Below are 22,177 nucleotides of genomic sequence, written 5' to 3'. Positions count from 1 at the left end.
TTATTATAAACATTTTTTTTCCTTTTTTTTAGGTTTTACAGTTTTTTTTCAAAGCCTAGGTAAGGTAACTAGTTACTTAATTGATTTTTCAAAGTTATGTAAAAAAAAAATCCTACAGCTAGGTTAAATAACATTTATCTAGAAGGGTAACCAGTTACTTGTTTGATTTTTCACAGTTATATAAAAAATAGTCTTAGATGTTAAATAACATGTATGAGGAGAGGTAACCAGTTACAGTGAGATGAGTAACCTATTGCCATAAAATGGGTAACCAGTTACCATAAGAGTAGTGACGAGTCACTCATATTAGAAATGAAAAGAAACATCACATTTGAAGGGAAAAAAAAAAAGAGTAAGTATGATTTAGTAATTACCATACAGAATCCAGAAATATACACACACATCAAAATGTGAAGGTAACTGATTACCTCCTGAAATATATACACAAAGAACGGGAAAGTAACCAGTTACCATAGATCTGATGATAGAAAAAAAAAAACATATTTGACCACGAACCAACCTCCTCCCTCGCCTCTAACCACCATCAGAACCCTCGTCTTCTGCACGCAAAACCCCGTCACAACCCCAACTATCCCCGTCATTTTACGCATCTCCAAGCACCATGAATCGCACTCAGCCCAGGCGCCACGCTTCTCCCTCGCCTCCGACCACCATCATCACATCCCTCACTTCAGTCTATCCCCATCGTTTTGGATTTAGGGGCCCGCGAATGGAATCGCGCAGAGATGCACGGACTGAGACTATGTTCGTTGATGGTGATGGTGATGAATCGTTTACTTTTTTGCGATATTTTTACACTATATATTATTATGTTTAGATTTTATTTTATTCGAACCCCTATTTATCCCATTTCCACAAAATTCCGAAATGAGGAAATAAAAAAAAAATCCATACCCGATTAGTATATACTGTACATTAACCAAAAGTATTTTTTTTCTTTATAAAAAGTGTATAGTAAAAGCAAAAAAGCAAAAGGCACAAATTATAGTTTTTAAAATTGTTATCTGTATGTAACAATATAAAAAATCCAAAAAAAAATAATACGAACCGTAACATAAATTTTATTTTTTTGGAAAGGTAGTAACATAAATACTTGAAAATAATAAAAAGAAGAAAATGAAATTAATTGAGGATTCTTCCGCCTTTTTAAAATGCAATAAGTTATTTTGCAATGGTCTTATACAATTTTATTTTATTTTTGTTAAAAAAATGACTACATTTTCTTTTTTGTGAGCCGTTGAATAGATTTTTTTTTGGGCCGAATAGGCTATTGCATAGATTATTAGTGGATATATTTGCGAAGGAATTTTTTTGAATGAAAAATTTGATTCTACCTTCTAAGAACTTCTGCGAAATGTAAAAACAAAAAAAAAAAATTCTTTAAGAATTCTACAGGAAAAAAGAGAGTAATTACAAAAATATATATAAATTTGAAAACAATGGAAGAAAAAAACCCACGATATTGTTTTTAAAAAAAACACATAAAATGTTATGTATTTTTAAATAATTATTTAAAAAACGATGGCATTTTTTAGAATAACATAGACAAAACAATATTTTCAAAACAAACTCAAACATTGTGGTATTTTTGAAATGGTAGTATTTTTAACAGTATTAAAATAAACATTTTATAAAAATACTTTTAATAATTCATTATACAAATAACCAAATTGTGAAACTGGCTACTAGATTTTGTGAAACTAATTAGTAATATTATGGAAATTCTTTTACTACGTTTTAAAAAATTGGCTACCAATTAATTTTAAAGAAATGCCTCCTTTTTTTTTTTTGGTTTACGGTTGTCAAATGGCTTATTGGCCTTTTGTGACTCAGGTTATTAATTTGAGTGATTAGTTACATTTTTTTTTAAAATGTTAACATATTTTTTTGAAACTATCCTGAATTCTCTATTAGCTAGCAATGATGATTTATAAGAAAATTTTACATTTCATGTGAGTTTTATATTTTAACTCACATACAACTTTTTATTTGCAAAAATATCTTGTCACATTGTAAAAAAAATATCAAATTTCAAAAATAATATTCCTGAAATGAAAAATTTATGGAATCTCAAATTTTTCATTATTCTGAGGTTCCAAAAATAACATCTTGGTTACTTACGATGCTGATAAGATATCAATTAGTTATTTTTTCATAATATTTTTTTATGGAATTAATGAGTTACAATAAAATATAACAAGTTACCATATAGTTTCTTAGTAAAATTTACTTTTAATAAACTATATAGTAACTTTTTAATGAAAATTTTTAATACATTTTTTGATCACTTATGTAATTTACATATGAGAAATAATAATTTTATATTCATCAAATAGAAGAAAAATTAGAAGTTACTTTCATATTATAATAAAAAAATATACATATTTGGTCTCTTAGCATTAACTTTTGCTAACCAAATTAAAAATATTTGTTATATTTTAGTGTAATTCATTAGTTTCTTAAATAACTTTGAAAGTAACATAAATGTATCTTAAATAATAAGACATCATAATAACTTAAAAATAACTTAACGATATCTTAAAAAAATAGTCTATAAATAAGCTTTGGAGGTAACCAACAAGTATATGAAATAATATGGTTTAAGAATTAAATAATATGAAATAATTTTAGGTTATATGTATATAAATAAAAAATTCCTTTTAAATTTGTTTCAACTTTTTTAGTACACTACTATGCCCAACACTATAAGGGCCCGTTTAGAATAAGGAATTTATATTTTTGAAAAAGTTGAAATGGATAATCGAATAGTTTGGAACTTTTGCATCAGTATGTTTGGTTGTGCACTAGAATCTAATCTATGCTTCTTGAGAAAATCACTTTATGTGTTTGGTTGTTCATAAAAATTTGTGAAGTTTTTATATTTTCATAAAATTAATATAATAATATATTTTATCAAAATAATAAATAATATAATTATAAATAGCAAATGACATTTTAAGTAATTTTTTCTTTAGATTATAATTTATAGGGTGCTCATTTGGTACACATAAATAAAAAAATATTATTTGGTACTAATTTATAAACAATTTTACTTATAAAATATTTTTTTCACGGAACAAAACAAATCCACTAAATGAGTTTGTAATAATATTCAAACACCAATTGAGTTCCACATTTATGTATACATACTTAAAATGACTAATTATGCAATTTGTAATAATACCATATTTTCCAAGAGGATTTTTTTTATTTCTTAAAATAAATTAAAAAAAATCTCATATTTTATACATTTCATTTATTTTAATTATAAATATTATATGGGTAGGTAATTATTTGGTATCCTGTATTTTTCTAAAGTATTGTTTTTGTATTACGTGTTTATAATAATGTTATTATGGTATCATGTATTTTTAAATCGTATATATTTGATATCTTGTATTTTAAAATCGTACATATTTAGTATCATAAACTTAAATTTAATTAATAAAATTTAATCAACTGCTCTTAATATATAAGTTCTAAATTCAAATTAAATTATTTAATTACATATACCTGATGACAGTTTAATCATATTTATCAAATTTAAATTTAAAGTATCAAATATATTTGATTTTAAAACACAGATTACTATATATATATATATATATAGATACTTTAAAAAAAATAGAAATTACTAAATGAGTAAATTCTCATATTATATTAAAGTTAATTTGTATATATCTTCGATGGATCAAATCCTTGGACATTGTATTCCTTTTAATTGGCCTGAACAAGATTGAAATGAACGTGACATAGCAACTTAATTAATTATTTATTTATTATTACTATATTAGAATAATTACTGCTACAAGGCATTGTACTGTATCATCCTATTCCTATGTGCTATTATTATATTTAACAACTAATATGTTACCATCAAACACTAACGGACCCAAAAATTCTGTTTATAGGGGCCAAAGTTAAAAAAAAAAGTATTTAAAAGGAATAAAAATATTAAAATATACATAGAAAAAGTTAGAAGGCATAATTGTCAATATTTACATAAAAATAGCTAAATTATAAAACTTATAAGGCATAGATATCAAATTTTATATAAAAAATCATTAAATTGTAAAAATTAAGTGTGGGCAATAACCCACTCTAGACTCCATCTAGATCAGCCTATGTCATCAAATATAAAATACATATCTTGTAGGAGTGGCGGAACCAGCGACAAAGTACAATGGAGGCAAAAAAAATATTGAATGTTATAAAAAATATTGAGAAATTTCCCTGTAAAAGGAGCTACTAGTGTACCATTTGTGCTTTTAGTATGTCGCCAGTTAGAATTTTAATTGTTTTTATATGATTGTATATATTGTAGTCATAATATACATCACACAAATTTTCAAGAAATTATGAATCATTTAAGGTACCGAAAACAAGTTTCAAACATTTATGTTAACACGCGTGTTTATTTTTTTATACACGAGTGCAACAAAATATTTGAACCTGTAATTTCGACACCATAAATAATTCAAAAATTCCAAAAAAAGAATATATAAATTTAAATAGGAGTATAATTATATTCTAAAAAAATAAGTCATTAGAAATTAAATGTAAATAAATATTAAAAATGAAGAAACACTAAATAAGAACGGTGATATTTTTTTTTATTTTGAACGGTCTTATAATTCAATTTTATAACAACATATAATAAAATATATAATAATATTGATTGATCAAAACTTTTGTTTTTAAATATTTATATATATTTATTTATTTTGTATATAAGTTAAAAAAATATATTATATGTGTATGTTTCAAGAGGGTTCAAATTCTACTTTAAAAAAAATTGTAAAAATTGAGTGCTTGTAGGTATCAACACTTTATACCAGTACATCAAACTTTTTTATTTTATTTTGACAATATAAAAATTTATATTTTTATATACTTGACTTTTTACAAAAAGATGAGTAGAGGAAAAAAAAAAAGGATAAACTCATCTTGACATTACTATTATGCACGTATTATCTCATAATTATATTGACCTTCCACAGCCCCTTTATTCTTGATTCTATATATTATTAAAATTAAAATGTTTACTATATAAATAACAAATAAAAGAAAAACCATAAAACCTTCCGACCCATAATAAGCGAATGAATGATTATATAATAGTAAATGAGAATTCAGAACCTTTATGACTATTGACTAGACTTTGAAAGAAAATTTCATTACCCACTTGTTTGGTCAATTTTATGCTTTCAAAAACTTAAAAATTAATTTCCTTATGCTTTCAAAAACTTAAAAATTAATTTCCAATTCAAAATCAATTTTATGCTTTCAAAAACTTAAAAGTTATGAGAATTACAAAAGGTATGTGATGGGTTATTTGTTTTTTCAAATAATAAAAGCTTAATTTTAATACATATTCCAATTTTGTGTACAATACTAAAAAAAAAATATTTATATATTTATTCAATATATATTTTTCTTTTTTCTTTATTAGTCTACTAGTACTAATGCTACAGTCCACACCATATTCGTAGTAATTTTTTAAGAATGTGTTTAGAAGTAACTGTGTAATTATTATGCCGTTTAATTATATATTCTAACAATTATATTATATTTTAAAATACAAGATTTATTTAGATGTTAAGTGATAATTACTTATAAATTTTTATTTTGATATTTGACAAAACAGTTAATAATTAAATAGTAAAATTATATTATGTAATAATTACTATTTAAAATTGATAGTATTTAGTAATTACATATAATGTGTAACTCAATTTTTATATGATTATAAAAATTGGAGAATATAATTAGAATATGCTAAATTGAATAATTATCCCAAATTACACCTAAACCCAAAAGGGAGTTTCTAATGCACCATAAAGATTTTGAATTTATTCCAAAGTCTAACAATGATTTCACGCAATTGCCTCTTATTTAATTAATTAATATCAATTACTCCTAGAATTTATTTACAACTAAACCTACTCAATGTGAAATTGTATCATTAGAACCAATTAACAAATAATATGGATAATTGCGTCCATTAAATTTAGGGATAATTACATATCCTACGGTAAAATAAAAAAAAATTTGTTTTATACGGTACCTTTAATAAATTACAAAAATACGGCTCTCCCCACCCATAAATTACAAAAATAAGGCTCTTCCCACCCACTTATGTATATATATATATTTACCTTTGTTTTATTTTTTTGTCTTAAATTTTAATAAGAATTTAAGCCTATCAATTAATATAATAATAAAAGTAATAATAATTATAGTTACCATCTTCAATAAAATAAAGTAGATTAGTTTATTTTTATTTAAAATAAATATATTTATTAATATTAAAGTTAATATTTATACAATTACTCAAAAAATAAATAAATATATATACAAATTACAATATGCTGTTAATTAAAATTAATATTAATAACTATATGTTATAATATATGGTTAAAGATAATCACAATATTATTATTCTTTATAAAAATATTATATATCTATATTTTAAATCATAGTTAGTCAAGTCTCAACACTCAATGTTAAACCCAAATCATAATCTAATCCAAGTTTCAAGTTTTGTTACAAAAATATATTTAAAGTTAAAAAATTAGTTTTGTAAATCTTTGTAATAATCATGTTAAATAAATTTATAAATATTTATGTAAATGTGAGTTACAAAAATAAATTTTTTAGTTGTGAAATTAGTTTTGTAAATTGTTGTTACAAAAATGTAAAACTTGTTTTTAAAAAAATATTGTATTTCACAATTATATTTAATAAAATGTTTTATAAATAATGAATATCTTAGATTTATATTTTTAAGTTGTATAGCATAAATATGATGGTTCATGTAATTTTTTGGTACAATATATGTAACAATATGAAAAAGTATAATAATTTTATGTATATTTTGTTTATGATTTCTTAACTATAAAATATTTTCGTAAATATTAGTTACAAAAATATCTTTCTTAGTTGTAAAACTAGACTTGTAAACTATTGTTACAAAAATAAAAATTTTAGTTACGAATTTGTTTGTAAGTTTTATCTACAAAAAAAAAAAAAATCTACAATTCTATAACTGATTTTGTAAATATTATTTACAAACACGTAACAAGTATTTATAAGTTCGTAACATATATTTACTAGTTTGTAAACGTTGATCACAAGAAATTGTATTTTATAGCTTTTATTTATGATTTTGCCACTCCGTATTTACAATTTTGCCATTTCGTGTTTTTATCCAAAAATTCCATATTTTTGTAATGTACCATATTTTTAAGATTTTTTTTAACTTTTAATGCATTTTTGTAGATTTCCCTTACATTTATCCACAGAGGCTCCCAGAGATATAATACCGAAAGCACTTGGTGTCAATGGTTACAAAAAAGACGGTAACTATAATTTTACTGCAGGGCTACAGTAGCAAACGACACGTGTAATTAGAAAATGACAAAACCACTTTATGCTTTTATTTTTTTATAAAAAAAAAATAGAGAGAGAAGTCTGTCGTAAGAAAGAGAATCAAGGTGGACGAACTATTTATAGATAACGATAATACTGTATTCTTCTGTATTTGCTTGAAGATTAATTTTTTTTAATTCTTAATTTGCATTAAAATTTATTTTAATCTTGTTTGGCATTATTTACTACAATTGTTCTGGGAATATTATTATTATTATTATTATTAAACTTTAGTAATAACACAATAAATAATTGTCAAATAGGAAAAGCTGCATAGAACCAGAAGTTGAAAATAATCCAGAAAAATATACAAAAGGGAGCCACTTTTTCTCACCTAATTTAGAAAACATGACTTTAGGATAATTTTTTTTCTTTTTTTTTTATAATAACAAAACAAATCAGATAACATTCAGTTTCATCACACTACAAACAAAAAAAACAATCCAAAAAACTAATTACAGTTGAACAGTTCAATCATCGATCCCTCAACCAAAAAAGTTTATACAAATAAGGCTAGCAGAAAATTATATACCAAACAATCAATCATTAGTCAACGATTCCCATTGACCTTTATTATAACTATCATTCCCTTTTCTTTTTAACTCGTCAAGATGAATAATTGACCTTACTTATCTTTCCATCGAGTCCAAGGCCGGGTCCTCGCAAGTCTTCCCCTTGGGCTTGGGCTTGGGCGGGTACTGCCATACCCGGATACACCGGAACTTGACTTCTGACACCATACAACATCTGCTGCTGCTGCTGGTTCAATCCATCTGGAACCAATCTAGCGCCCGAAAGATCACGTGGATCCAATGACGTGGCAGGCCTCAGACCTCCCACACCACCGTACACCTGTTCCACACCTTGAACCGGGTAATGGTACCCGACTGGAATCTGACCCGTCACAACTGGGTATTGCTGGACCGGAACATAAGGCGCCCGTATTGGAACTGGAATATGTTGGATTGGGACATTTCCGGGTGGCGCCATCGAAGTTGGGACGTAGTAAACGGGCATTTGGTGTATGGGTTGAGCCGAATAACGAGTATCCGTTGTGGGGACGTAATGGAGCGTGGAATTTCCTGTGTATTCACCCGGTTGTGATATGGGTGGCTCGCTCGCTTCCGTGCTGCTCACCATGATCGGAACTTGACTTTCTGATTTGGTCCGCACGGGTGGGAGGTTCGGGATCAAATGGACGGAAGGAACAGACGAAGTGGAGCAAAACGGGGAAGAAACAGTTGGAGCGGGGGATCCAGGATCCGAACCCGAAACGCAGTCGTGCAAAGCGGGTCGAATTTTATACTTGGGATCGCCGCCACGGTTCTGGGGATCTTCTGGATTATCAAGCCCGAATAGATAATCCGGCACTTCGGATACTATTGAAGAAACTTCGGAGCGGCCTCTCTGGAGATCGGTCGACGCGCCACCGCTATTGAGCGCGTCGATGAACCAATTGTCCCGGTTGGTGGAGCCGTGGAGGATCGAAGTAATACTACTGGTCGTCGAATATTCCTCGTCTTTGGAAAAGAGGAAAATCCGGAGGCGCGTGGATTTCGGGTTTTGATTCTGTACCAATCGATCGTACTCGTCCACCATGTTCTCCACGTCCTCGTCGGTCGTCACAGAGATCAGAGCATCCAAATCCTCATTCGGAAGCTGATACTTGACGATCACGTCGCTGGTGCCTTCAGCCAACAAAACCCCCAAAATACGATCAACAAACAGTACAGATAAAATCAAATTACATCAAATTCATCCGATCGGATTTGAATTAGAAATTAATAAATTAAATAGAAACCAGAGAGTTTGGAGAGCTTGGTGAGTAAGCCGGAGAAGTTGGTGGCTCTGTGAACGGCGACAATGCGAGTATCACCGCCGACGTATCGGAGCTGATTGTCGTGTGGTCGAGGGACGATCTTGCCACCGAAACTGCACATGAAGCGCACACGTGTGTGAACGTCGTGAGGCTGGTGATCGGAGCGTGGGGAAGAGGCGACGGAGTCGGTGGCGTAAGAGTCGAGCTCCGAATGGTGGTGAGAGGAGGCCATTTTAAATAACAAAAAAAAAAAAAGAGAGAGAGAGAGAGAGAGAGAGAGAAGAGCGATAATGGTATTAAAGGAATGTTTTGTGAGTTAGATTCGAGTGTACTGTGAAGAAGAGATGAGATTGAGGCTCGCACGCTCACACAAGTCACACACAAACTAAAAGCATCATATTTCTTTTTTCTTGATTTTTAGTTTAACGGTGAAATAAATATGGGACCCACCTTTTAAATTTTTATATATTATTTATTTATGTTTAAATTTGTAAAGTGGAGTATAATATTAGCTAACAAGTGGTTGAGTTGATTTGTTTTGTGTTTTTTGAGTGCTGACTATGACTCCGACTGTGATGTTAGCATGCTCTCATATTATTCCGCAAAATTTACTAAATATTATTATATTTTAACTAGACAAATAAAATTTTATAATTTCATGAAAAATTAATACTTCTTCGTGTATACTTTATATATTTATGTCGTTTTTGGCGTTATTTTTGTATGATTGTATTTATTGTAGTTATTTATACTATCTTACAAATTTATTTTTAGAAAATTATGAATAATTTATTATGTAGAAAATTAAGTTCAAACATATTATTATATGTGTGATTATTTTTTTTAATCGCGTGCAAAACAATTCATTTTTCATCCACCTAAAGATCATGCATATATTGACACAGTTTTGATTCAACAAAATTATTTTGTGTTACCAAACAGGCCCTATATGAATACTCGAAAGAATTGTGCATGCACTCGAGGCAAGAAATAGGTAATAAGTAAATAATACCATAATTATAGTGATATAGTCAATTCAGCCTCACTAGAAAAAGGAGACTAAAATGATGTATATGTTAGGAAATTTTGCCACAAAATCTTAGTTTTTATTTGAAAAATTGGATGGAAAAGTGAAGAAGATGACTAATAATGGTGTTGTTTGGTAACACTTAAAAAAAATAGTTTTTTATTTGATTAATTAAAAATTAGACAATTAAACATAAAATGTGTTTAGTAATTCTATTTTTATTTATTATTTTTAAATTTTTAATTAAAATTTATTAAATTTTGAAAATAAAATTTTTTCACTCTCAAAACTTTTTTAAACAGTTTTCAATTTTTCAATTTTTTTTCTTCTCTTCTTCAAATTAACATCAATAAAAAATAAAAATAAAAGTTATCCAACCCGTTTATTATTTTTTGTTTTTTTTATTAAAAATAGTTACCAAACATATTTTTATTTTTAAAAAATAAATAAACAAAAATAAAATAATATTTCTATTTTTGTGTTTAAAAAATTCAAAAACAAAATTTTTACCAAACAGACCCAATGTTAATTGTTTCAGAAGTTGTGAATTAGGGATCTAAGTGAGAAAATATGGGTTAGGTTAAGGAGTTTAGTTACAAATAAGTCTAAAAAAATATTTAAAAATAAAATCCGCGAAATAAAAGAAAAACTTAAAGGATAAGAACAGAGGGTACTTACCTCCCGTTATAAATCAATGTAAAATCAAAAGTAATTTTAAAAAATCTAGTCTTAACCATATAATGGGTAAGAATCTAATGTAAACCTTAAAAAATATAGCAATAAATTTACATTCTAACTACCAAGTTAGGATAAAATTTGAATAGTAAAATAAACACAGAAAGGAAAAGAATACCGATAAGAGAGTTTTAGTCACCCACGATAACATTTTGTTTTTTATCAATTAGAATTTCAAATAATGGTTCAATACTAACAGTTTGTGTATTCTCATCTATTAAAATATCAACATTTAACTTATATTAAACTTTAGGTGACGAAGACCAAATGTAAAAATTATTTTAGGTACCTGATGAGAGATTCGTATTTGGTCATATACTCATATTCTCCCAACAATATTCTAATTTTGTAGAGCAATATTATTTTCTAAATTAGCAGCACGTTCATGAGTTATATTATTCATTTTTACCCAAATTAACCAATTACCAGGAAAAGTTTGAAGGAAAAAAAATTGAGAAGTTTAATTTAGTGGAAGAATATGTTTGGGGAAATTTGTATGGTAGGAGTTTTAAAAAGAGTCTTATCGGTGGGACTCTCTTGTGTTCTCAATCCGTGAACAGTTTTCGGCGCGATTTTTTATATGATCGTATATATTGTAGTTATTTAGATCTTCTTATAAATTTTCAGAAAATTTCAAATAATTTACCATGCTAAAAACTAGTTTAAAAGCAGGTTGTTGCACGTGTGACTAATTTTTTTATACGCGTAGAAAATAGCATGTTTGAACCTAATTTTCGGCACTGTAAATTATTAAGAATTTTCTGAAAATTTATATGATACTCTAAATAACAATAATATACACTATCATAAAAAAAATAATCACACTTGAAAATTATTCACAAATCAAAAATACAAAATAGTCATGCTGCTGAGACTCTTTTTGAAGCCCCACCAATGCTGTTCAGACTCTTTTTGAAGCCCCGCCCGTGTAATACTCCTATGTTTGGATAAGATTTACAAATAAGACCGCATGATACAGTGTTTGTTTGTTTGTTTACTTAAAGTAATGCACATTATATTATTGTCCTTTTATTATTAGCTTTTTTTACATAGAAAAAATATATAAAAGGTTATACGCATGCATGCATGATCGCAATTAAAAATTATTATTCTTATTTAAATGATATGATTTTTTCGGCTATATATATTTATAGTAAAAGATAAAGCAAAGTCAGCTAGCGCTATAATATAAACAAAAATTGAATATAGACTTACTATAATTTATTTCCACTAGTAGTTTCTTTAATTTCTTAAATAATAATATGGTCGGCAACGGTAACCCTTAACTTTTTTTTAACAAAATTCTAGTTTATTTTTTAATGAAAAAAATTCATAATAAAGTAATAATAATAATATCAACGTCGTTTTTCGTCAACTTAAATAAAAATAGAACTACACACTGAATTAAGTAAACTAATAAAAAAATATACGAGATTTTACGCGGTTCAGTAGCTAAAATCTGACTAGTCTACGAGTCAATATTATTGGGTGGTGGAATTCTCTTAAAGCTTTCAGAAAACAATTTTCGCAGAGTATCATCAGTACCAAATTGTCTTCGTCTACAAATGAAATTCTCCAGTCTATTTATAGACTAGTTTACAAAATATATTCCCTCTTATTTCGGGAAGTTACAATTCTAATTTGAAATAAATACAAATAAATGCATTAATTACATAATATCCTATGATATTCGGATTTATTATCAGATATCAACAAATCCCTAAGAAGTCGAGATTTCCAAACAGCCACCGCGTTCAAACTAGGTTACCGACCTCGAATATATAGTTTACACACTTTCGAGATCGACCAACATCGCGACCTCGTCATTCTGGTTAGCCTCATCCTTAGCCAGTAATATCATCGAGCTTAACCCTGGGAGATCAACCTTTTCGAGCTTGCAATGATGGATCGAATTGCTCTCATATACTTCGGAGAAAATTCATCATTTCGAGCTTGATGCTTAAGCTCGAACCTTCTTAACTGGTACTCGGTCGCCAATAGGAACAAATCAGGAAACATGTTAATTTATACAAGTGTTGAGCCCTTACTTGACATTTTTGAGCTTACACTTTATGAGCCTATATTTCAAGACTCATTTATGACGATTTTGAAATTTGAATGTAACAAATAATAATAATAATAATAATAATAATAATAATAATAATGATGATAATGATGATGATAAATTGTAATACAATCACCAACTTTTATTGTAGATGACTCAACATATAATACACAATTAAATTTGATATAAACTATTACACACTAATTGAAAGAAATCAAACTAAAATAACATATATTTACTTTTAAGTCCGACTATTTAAAGTGTTATTATTTATTTAAGTACATACATACCTAAATAAAATAAAACTTAAATATATGTATGTAGTTAAATAAATAATAGCAATTTAAGTTTATTTAAGTTAAAATCAAATGTTAAATAATAATAAATTATTTCTCATTATTTATTTATTTATTTTGTTCTCATCTTTTTATTTTAGGGAAATAATAATATATACTACTTTTTACATGATTTTTCCATGTTCACTGTAATGACCCAAATTTTCTAATAAGGCTTAGGATCTTGATTAGGAGGCCAAGAGGACCATAATTAATTTATTATGTCATTAAATGATTATATGCATAATTATGTGAGTTATATTATTATATGATGATAAATGCATGCATATGAGTCCACTTTTCATTATAAAGGCATTTTGGTAATTTGGCCCGTTGATGGCATATTTGTTCATGCGTGTTGGTGAATTATGAATGAGGCCACATTATAATGTGGATTTGTTCGAGCTATTCGGCATGAGACGATTTTTGAATGCAAGTTAACAGTTTGGTCATAACAGGGTTATTTCCGGGCTTGGGGTGAGTCTCGGGGTAATTTGATGATTAGTACATTACTGAGAATTATAGGGCAATGGGATATGATTTATTAGTATCTGAGAATATTGGGAATAATGGGAATTGGAGGATGTTAATTATAATTAACGAGATAGAGGGAAAAAGACAATTTTGTCCTTGGTGGCTTAAAAATGAAATAAATAGGCTTGGGGGCATTTAGGTCATTTGAACATAGGATATGTTTAAAATTAGAAAGTTGCAGAAGGAATTGGATAGCAAAATAGAGACTATTTATCTTCTCTCTCCCGATTCTTTCTTCTTCTTCTTTTTGGCTTGAATTTTGAAGTGAGCTTGAGGGTTCAAGTTTGGGAATCAAAGCTTTTGAGCTTAGGGTATTGGTTCAGCCATTGGAAGGGGTTTAATTCAAGTTTGAGGTAAGAATTGTTGGGTTTTATGCCCTTATAAAACCATGTCGGACATGTAGCACGATTTCATATTATCAATAAAAGTAGTAAAAATCATTTAGTTTGACAACTGTGTTGCTTGCTTGTTTTATTACATGATTATTGAAATAATACAAACATTTATAAAATCCTGAACATATGGATAGTTACAATTATAGTGACTAGGTCACAGTGGATTATAGTTATAATTATATGTTCAAAAGAACGAGTCCTAAGATTAGATCAGTGCATTGGATTTTCACTGATTAGGCAATCTACAATATGATCAACTTACACATTCAGGGTGTGATGTCTTGTCCAAGGCATTGGATTTTCACTGATCGGATGTATTTAGTTACATCGGACTAGGACCGATATTGATTATTGATTGATAAATAAGTATCGTTGTTATCAAATCTAATCAATGTCACAACGTTGACCATATATTAAGTCGATCTTAATTCTGAGTGATAATATTCTACTAATTATATTATTTAAATCTTTTGACTTGTTCGTTACCAGCTTACCCTACGGTCTAGCCCATACTTACATCTTAGAGATTTATTAGTGTAATTGAGTGGGAGTATTATTCATAGATACGAAATCTATAACTTCTGTATGGAAGTGAAAAGATGATTTCCTTAATTGCTTTGTTCAAAAGGTTAAATGATTGAGATCTCATTTCTGTGATTAAGTTCACGGAAATATCATTTATAAGGAACTTAGCGGGAGTTAAGGATAAAATACTGATGAGGGGTAAAACGGTAAAACGGTAATTCGCACCCAGCTCGTTAGTAAGTCATCGATAGAGGATTGACTGATTGTAATGGTTATAACAATGGATAACGTATTTATGGTTTTGAAAATACGTTCTATGAATTCAAGAGTTCAATTCCGAGTCTATAGTGGAGTCACGAGGAATTAATAAGGTAGTGAAATTATTCGTAAATAAATTCACGGTAACTTGTTGGAGCTTGATTTCATGGATCCATGGTCCCCGCATCACCTTTGAGTAAATCATCTAGAATGTCTCAATTAATTAATTTAATTATCAATTAGGATTTTTAAAAGTTGACTAGGTCAATTTTGGAAAATTTACAGAGATATGAGATTTAGAGAATAAAAGAGAATCTTTGGGTAAATTTATTAATATTGATAAATTGGTATCAATATAAATAAATAATATTAAATCAAGTTTCAAATTATAATTAGTTAATTTGAATAAGGATTTAATTAATTAATTAAAAATAAATAAATAAAAGGTTTTGAATTTAGGCCCAGTTGGGATTTAAATTCAAAACAAAGAGATTGGGCCCAAGTCCATTTATGGCAGCCCAAGACTTTTATTTTTGTTTATTATTTTTAATTAATTTAAATTTAAATAAATCTCATTAAGTTTCCTATATAAGGAATATGATATCTAGGGTTTTTAGGAGCAAGTCAGTCTCAGTTGATTTGGGTAAGTGAAAACCTAGACACTCTAATCCTTTCTTAGCCACTCTCTCTTCTTCTTCTCTGCAAGATCTCTATCTCATGTGTTGAGAACCAGCCCACACTAGTTCTAGGTTGATCAAAGGCTTGGTGAGGAAGACTGTGTTGCTGATCTTGTTCAATCTCTTGATAATACTCTGCTACAGAAAGGAATCAAGGGTTAGAGAGATTGAAGGATGGAGTTGTTCCAGTTCCACTCCGTAATGTAAGTTTTTACTTTACTTTGTATTTGTATCAATTTCATAGGAGCATGTTCTAGGAATTTGCATGTTTGTTTGATAATATGTAAATTGCATGAAAATAAATAAAGATCCTGCAATAAGTATTTCCTACAAGAATTTCAGTTCAAGTTTATGGATTGTTGCTCTGTTTTTGAGTTAGTTCTTAGCTTGAAGTTTGATTGTGGATTTGGGTATGTGTTGGTGTTTTGATTGTGTTTGGACTTGGGTTTTGATGAGGTTGAGGTGTTGTTGAGGTTTTAGGATTAAATTATAGGTTTGTATGATGTTTGGGTTGATTTTGAAGCTTGGTATTAAAGGGAAATAGCAGAGGAGAAAAACCAGAATTTTCTGGTCTGTCAGCTGGCGCCCCAACGCTAAGCAGAGGAGAGAATGGGGTTCTCTCTGACGTGGGGCAGCACCCCAGCAGCGCCCCAGCGCTAGGTCATTTTCAGCAAGATCTATTTTTAGGGTTCGGGATGACTGTAGGGGCTCGAGGGATGGTTCCACTACCCCGTTTGGGTGGATTGGAAGTCCTGAGAGCACGGGATTGGTTCCGGGAGCAAGGTTTTAGATTATAAACCTTTTATTGATTTATTTTATTAATGAGATTTCATATTTGGTTATGACTAGGTGACCGCTAAGGGACCAAAGGATTGATCATTCTCAAAGGGTCGTTCTTTTATTATTTCACGCTCGAAAAAGAGGTAAGAAAACAGCACCCAATATGTGATGCATGTGATGCATAATATACATGTGATTAGGGCATGACATAAATGTTGAATATGAGATTGATCAGAGCTTAAGTCTTTGTAATTGTGCATGATTATAATTATGCTTGTGATTATTAATTAAGCATGTTGAATGCCCTATATCTGGATATTTGACATATGATGTATGTATGTTTGCATTACCTCATTGAGGAAGCACTGACTTATCAGTCAGAGAACGAAAATGGTGTCAGTATTGATTGTGAAGTTGTGACTTATCAGTCAAGATCGGCAGGAGTACTGAGCACTGGTCGTATGGTATTGGCTTATTAGTCAAGAACGGTATTAGCGTGTTTAACACAAGCCAAAAAGATTAGATCTAATCGACATAAGCATTATCATCATAAGCATGAAATGCTTGACCGACCATAAGTTTGACGAAAACTAAAAGCGTTTGTCTAGTCTAAAGGCTAGTTACATAGAGCCAGGGCTATAAGCTCAGGTGACTGTAACGTCACATGGCTAGGATGGCATGGGACCTCAAAGATAGACTTATCAGTCATCTACACAGAGATAGATTTATCAATCATCTATATAGAGATGGACTTATCAGTCATCTATTTAGAGAATACCTTATTAGTCACCTATCCAGAGTGTGACTCATTAGTCACCTATACAGAGTGTGACTCATTAGCCACCTATTAAGAGTGTGACTCATTAGTCACCTATCTTAGAGAGTGACTTATTAGTCAACTATTCAGAGATGGACTTATTAGTCATCTATACAGAGATAGACTTATGAGTCATCTACATAAGGGTAGACTTATTAGCCATCTATACAGAGAGACTTATTAGTCATCTACCTTAGAGATAGACTTATCAGTCATCTAACAGAGATAGACTCATTAGTCATCTATACAGAGTGTGACTCATTAGTCACCTATACAGGATGCGACTCATTAGTCACCCACACAGAGATTGACTCATTAGTCATCTATTCAGACGCAGGACCCCATAATTATTTATTTGGACTTGCTTTCATGCATGAGTAGGGTTGTTACTACTAGGCATGCCTATTATGATTTAGTAACATGTTATTACCTGTTCATGAGCATATTGAGTTTTCTTGCTGAGCTTCGGCTCACGGGTGCTATGTGGTGCAGGTAAAGGCAAAAGAAAACTGGACCATCCTTGAGTTGTAGAGCTTAGGTGACGATGTGTACATATGCGGCTGCTCGACCACCACGGCCGAGGAATTGAAGAAGAACTAGGGTTAAACCCTAATTTGCCGCTTTGGTCGACTAGTTATAAATATTTTATTGTAATTAACCTTTAAAATATATTTTCGGGATCCCAATGTATATAGTAAACGTTTTAATGAAACGTTATATCTTTGAACAAAATTTTTAACCTTAAATCGTTAATCACATTTAGTTACACAATTATGGCCAAATGGCTCGGTTAGCGAGTTTATCACTGTTTAAAATGCACAATGTAACAGTCATTGGGTAGTAGGGTGTTACATTTACGATATTAATTAAGTTTTTATACTTTTATATATGCAATAATTCATTCATACGGTAATCAACTTTTTCATATTCCATAATTACAGTTATTTAGTCCTCACCTCCATTTCTTTACCCGATCTCCCACAGTCAAATATTTGTACTGGTTTACCAATTATATAGGAACTAGAACATGACAATATTCTTTTAGAGAATATATTTTTTTATTTGTTGACTTCATTTATTTATGCACTTCTATTAAATAAGAAAAAAGAATAAGATAAATTCAATATCCTTCTAGTGGTGTTTTCCTTGCTCACCAAAATAAAGTTAATATATATTTGTGGTGTGGGGGATTTAAAGTAGAAAAGGCAATGGCGCTCTAAACACGTATGTATAATTGAATCAAGTGGGTGGGTGTAGAAATTATATTCTTCCAAAAAAAAAAAACATATAGCTTTGGTTTTATAATATTGTTTGTTGCATCAAGTGGCTGTGTTTGAGAGTCACTATCTTATTACGATATAAAATTTACACATTAAACTTATGTGTTCTTTTAACTATATCATAAGTTTCCCCTTTGTTTGTTGTGTTTCATGTGTTTGGGGTGTGTCATTTAGTTTAATGCTTTGTTTTGCTAGTTTGGTCAGCTGTGTTAGTGGTTACCAAAGAGGTTGCACTTAAAGTTTTCAAGATTGCATATGTTGCAAAATAGGTGGCACTTCATGTTCGAAGGGTTGCAAAAAAAGTTGCACCTCAAGTTCCAAAGGTTGCATATGTTGCAACAGAGCTTGTAGAAGTTGCAAAAAAATGTTGCAGCTTAGGTTGCAAAGGTTGCCAAAGAAGTTGCATAGGTTGCCAAATTATAGCAAGTTAAGCAACTAATACAAACTGCAATACACAAACAACTATATTTTTATGAAATAGATTAGTGTTGCAACGAACAAGTTTGTTAGTTCTTAACTCAGTCATGGCAATCAAGTGCTCACAGTTGTGGCTACAATCCAGGTACGAGCATCGCTCTTTCATGTGGCTCATCAACACGTGATCAAGAATTGGCTAGGCGGTGATGATGATGATGATCATGAACAACAACTGATGGAGTTGAAAAAGATCAGAAATTGCAAATGACTATGTCTCCATGTCGACTTGTGATATATCGGTGACTATAGATATCGTTGGTTCCTAAACAGAGGCATATAGAGCTAGCTTTTAGGTAAACGTAGAAATTTTAGTTGGCTATATATGTTTTACGTGGGTTCAACGACACTACCAAATTTATGACAAGAATACTTCTTTCGGAGAATTCGGAGCACGAAAATAAGTTTTCCTTTTTTTCAATCTTGCTCTTTCTTCTTTTTGTGATATATGTATTTTAATTATATTTTGTAACGCCCTACTTCCTTAGAGTCGTTACTAAGTGAGTTTAGAATGTGCAAATAACTTGCTAATCGAGATTTTAAGACAAAAATGTAGCTAAACCATAAACAAAATTCATACAATTTGAAAATGTAACCATCCATTGAAAATTATAAAGCATTAAACATTTGGGATTCCAAAATACTGTTTTAGAAATATTTACAACTCAAAATATAATTAAATTAGACTAAACGATAAAATTAGGTTTAATACAAACATCTCCCAAAAATACCCCTGGCCGTGGCAGCCAGGCAAGCCAAACATGTACGTGTCGCTTAGCGCTCTCCGCTTCGCGCTCTCCGTACTTGTAACTTCTCAAATTTCCTAATGTGGCTTAGTCCCTGGATTAGGGGGCCTGGAGGCAATAACTGTGTTATTATGTGAATTATATTATCATATAACTATGCTTGCATGTTAGAAATATTAAATATGTGTATGTGAGCCCGTTTCTTATAAGAAGGGTATTTTAGTGATTTGACCCGTTCAGGGTATAAATGCAAATTTGTATTTGTGTGATTGAGACCACATTATTATGTAGATACATTTGGGTTACTCAACGCGAGGCGATCCCGATGAGCAAGTTAGCGAAAAAGTCACAACGGAGTTTTATACCCAGCTCGGGGTGAGCTTGGGGGTATTTTAGTAATTTAGTATATTACCGGGAATTAGTGGGTAATGGGAAATTATTGGTAATCATGTGAGAAAATTGGAATAAACAAGATTTATAGGATATAAGTTGTGAATATCCGGATATGAGGCAAAGGACAAAATTGCCCTTGAGAGCATATGATGAATAGGCTAAGGGCAAGGGGCAATTTAGTCATTTCTGTCCAAGTATAGGACTTGGAGGGCTGGGAACGTATCAGAAGGGTTAGGAAATTCAAAAGGAATTCTCAGCAACTCACTAATTTTCTCTCTATCTCTTGAAGTTTTGGAAGAAGTTTGGGGAAATTGAAGAACAGAGCTTAGGAATTAAGGTATTAAGCTTGGGGAACTAGTGGATTAGCTCAAGAGGATCAACATAGCAGAGGTAGGGTCTTTAATTCAAAATTCATCTATGAAATTTCTGTGGTTTTGATTGAAGTTTAAAGTTTTTTTGCATGTTTGGTAGTTGAGGAAAGAATTTTGGGTTATTGATGGGTTTTTGATCTAGTATTCAGTTGGGTTTGTTGCTGGGAAGGGTTGTGTTAATTATGGAAATTGAGTTGGAAGATTAGGATAGAATTGGGTGGTTTTTAGTTGGGATCGGCTAAGGGAAAAACCCATAAATTCTGGGTTCGAAGGGCTGGGCCGCGGCCTTGTTCTTGGCATGCCGCGGCCCTATGGAGCAAGCAGGAGCCAAGAGGGCTCGGAGGCAGAGGTGGGCCGCGGCGCCTCAGGGGAGCGTCGTGATGCATGTTGGTTTTCCAGGGGGTCGAGCCTCTGACTTAGAGGCAGGCCGCGGCATAGTTCCCTGGGGTCGCGACCCTTAAGGGGATATTTGGCTCTAATGAGGATTTTAGGTCGGGAACTTAACCTCTTGGGCTCGGGGTCGATTCTACTTCCTTGTTGAGTGGAATTCGACGAACCGGAAGCTAGGATTTGGTCTGGAAGCTTTTATTCTCCCACTATTGATGGAATTCCTTATTATGGTTGTGACTAGGTCTACGCTAAGGGCTCAAATCGGGGATCGTACTCAAAGGGCGTCGCTAGTAACTTGCATTCAGATCGAAGGTAAGAAAACTGCACCCGTTATGTGAATGTGTGATTAGAGCTTAGTCAATGTTGAATATAGATATGATTAAGGCTTTGGCTCTGTTAATGAACATGATTATAATTATGTTTGTGAATATCTGATTAGGTACAATGGAATGCGCATAATTATGATTATGCTTATGACTGTTGTTTAATTATATTTTAATTCATTGTAATTATTGTTATGCATGCTATATGAGATATGTGATTGTCTGTTGTGACAGGGAAGCTCGGTTTATAAACCAGAGGGTTATTATGATTTTAAATGGGGATTGACTTATTAGTCGAGGGCATATTGGACTTCAATAGACTCGTCTTATAAGTCGAGGGTCCTAATGCTTCGACTTACAAGTCGGGGGCATGTGAGGCTTGACTTATAAGTCAAGGACTTAAAGGACTCGGTTTATAAGCTGAGATTGGCATTGTGCACATGGAGTGCAAGCCACCATGGTTGGGCCACCCTGGGAGTGCCACATGCGCTTGACTGGCTCGGATGCCAAAAAATTGAAAGGAAGTGTGACACGCACTTGCGTGACCCTATGGTTGCTGATTTGAATAATAACTTCATCAAACTCAGTTATTACTGTTTGACAGAAGTATTACTCTGTGAACTGTTTAATGTGTTTTCTAGCTGAGTCTTTTGGCTCATAGGTACTTTGTGGTGCAGGTAAAGGCAAGGAGAAGCTCAACCAGCCATGAGTCGGAGGGCGATAGCAGTGACATGTACATATGCGGTTCGCTCGACCGCCACGGTCGAGATGCTCAAGGGAA

General features: G+C 30.8%; 1 protein-coding gene across 1 annotated transcript; it reads right to left on the bottom strand.

Annotated features, from left to right (window-relative positions):
* Window positions 1-7,805: 7,805 nt before the first annotated feature.
* LOC133794181 (protein PAL OF QUIRKY) lies at window positions 7,806-9,566 on the bottom strand. The gene is made up of 2 exons (XM_062231385.1): window positions 9,254-9,566; window positions 7,806-9,140 (listed from the first exon to the last, which is right to left on the bottom strand). The coding sequence occupies exons 1-2, from the start codon at window positions 9,501-9,503 to the stop codon at window positions 8,059-8,061; spliced, it is 1,332 nt and encodes a 443-aa protein (XP_062087369.1). The 5' UTR covers window positions 9,504-9,566; the 3' UTR covers window positions 7,806-8,058.
* Between the last annotated feature and the right edge of the window lie 12,611 nt (window positions 9,567-22,177).

The sequence above is a fragment of the Humulus lupulus genome, chromosome 8, assembly GCF_963169125.1.
Source record: "Humulus lupulus chromosome 8, drHumLupu1.1, whole genome shotgun sequence".
Taxonomy (NCBI): domain Eukaryota; kingdom Viridiplantae; phylum Streptophyta; class Magnoliopsida; order Rosales; family Cannabaceae; genus Humulus; species Humulus lupulus.
This window is presented reverse-complemented; position numbering and strand designations above follow the sequence as displayed.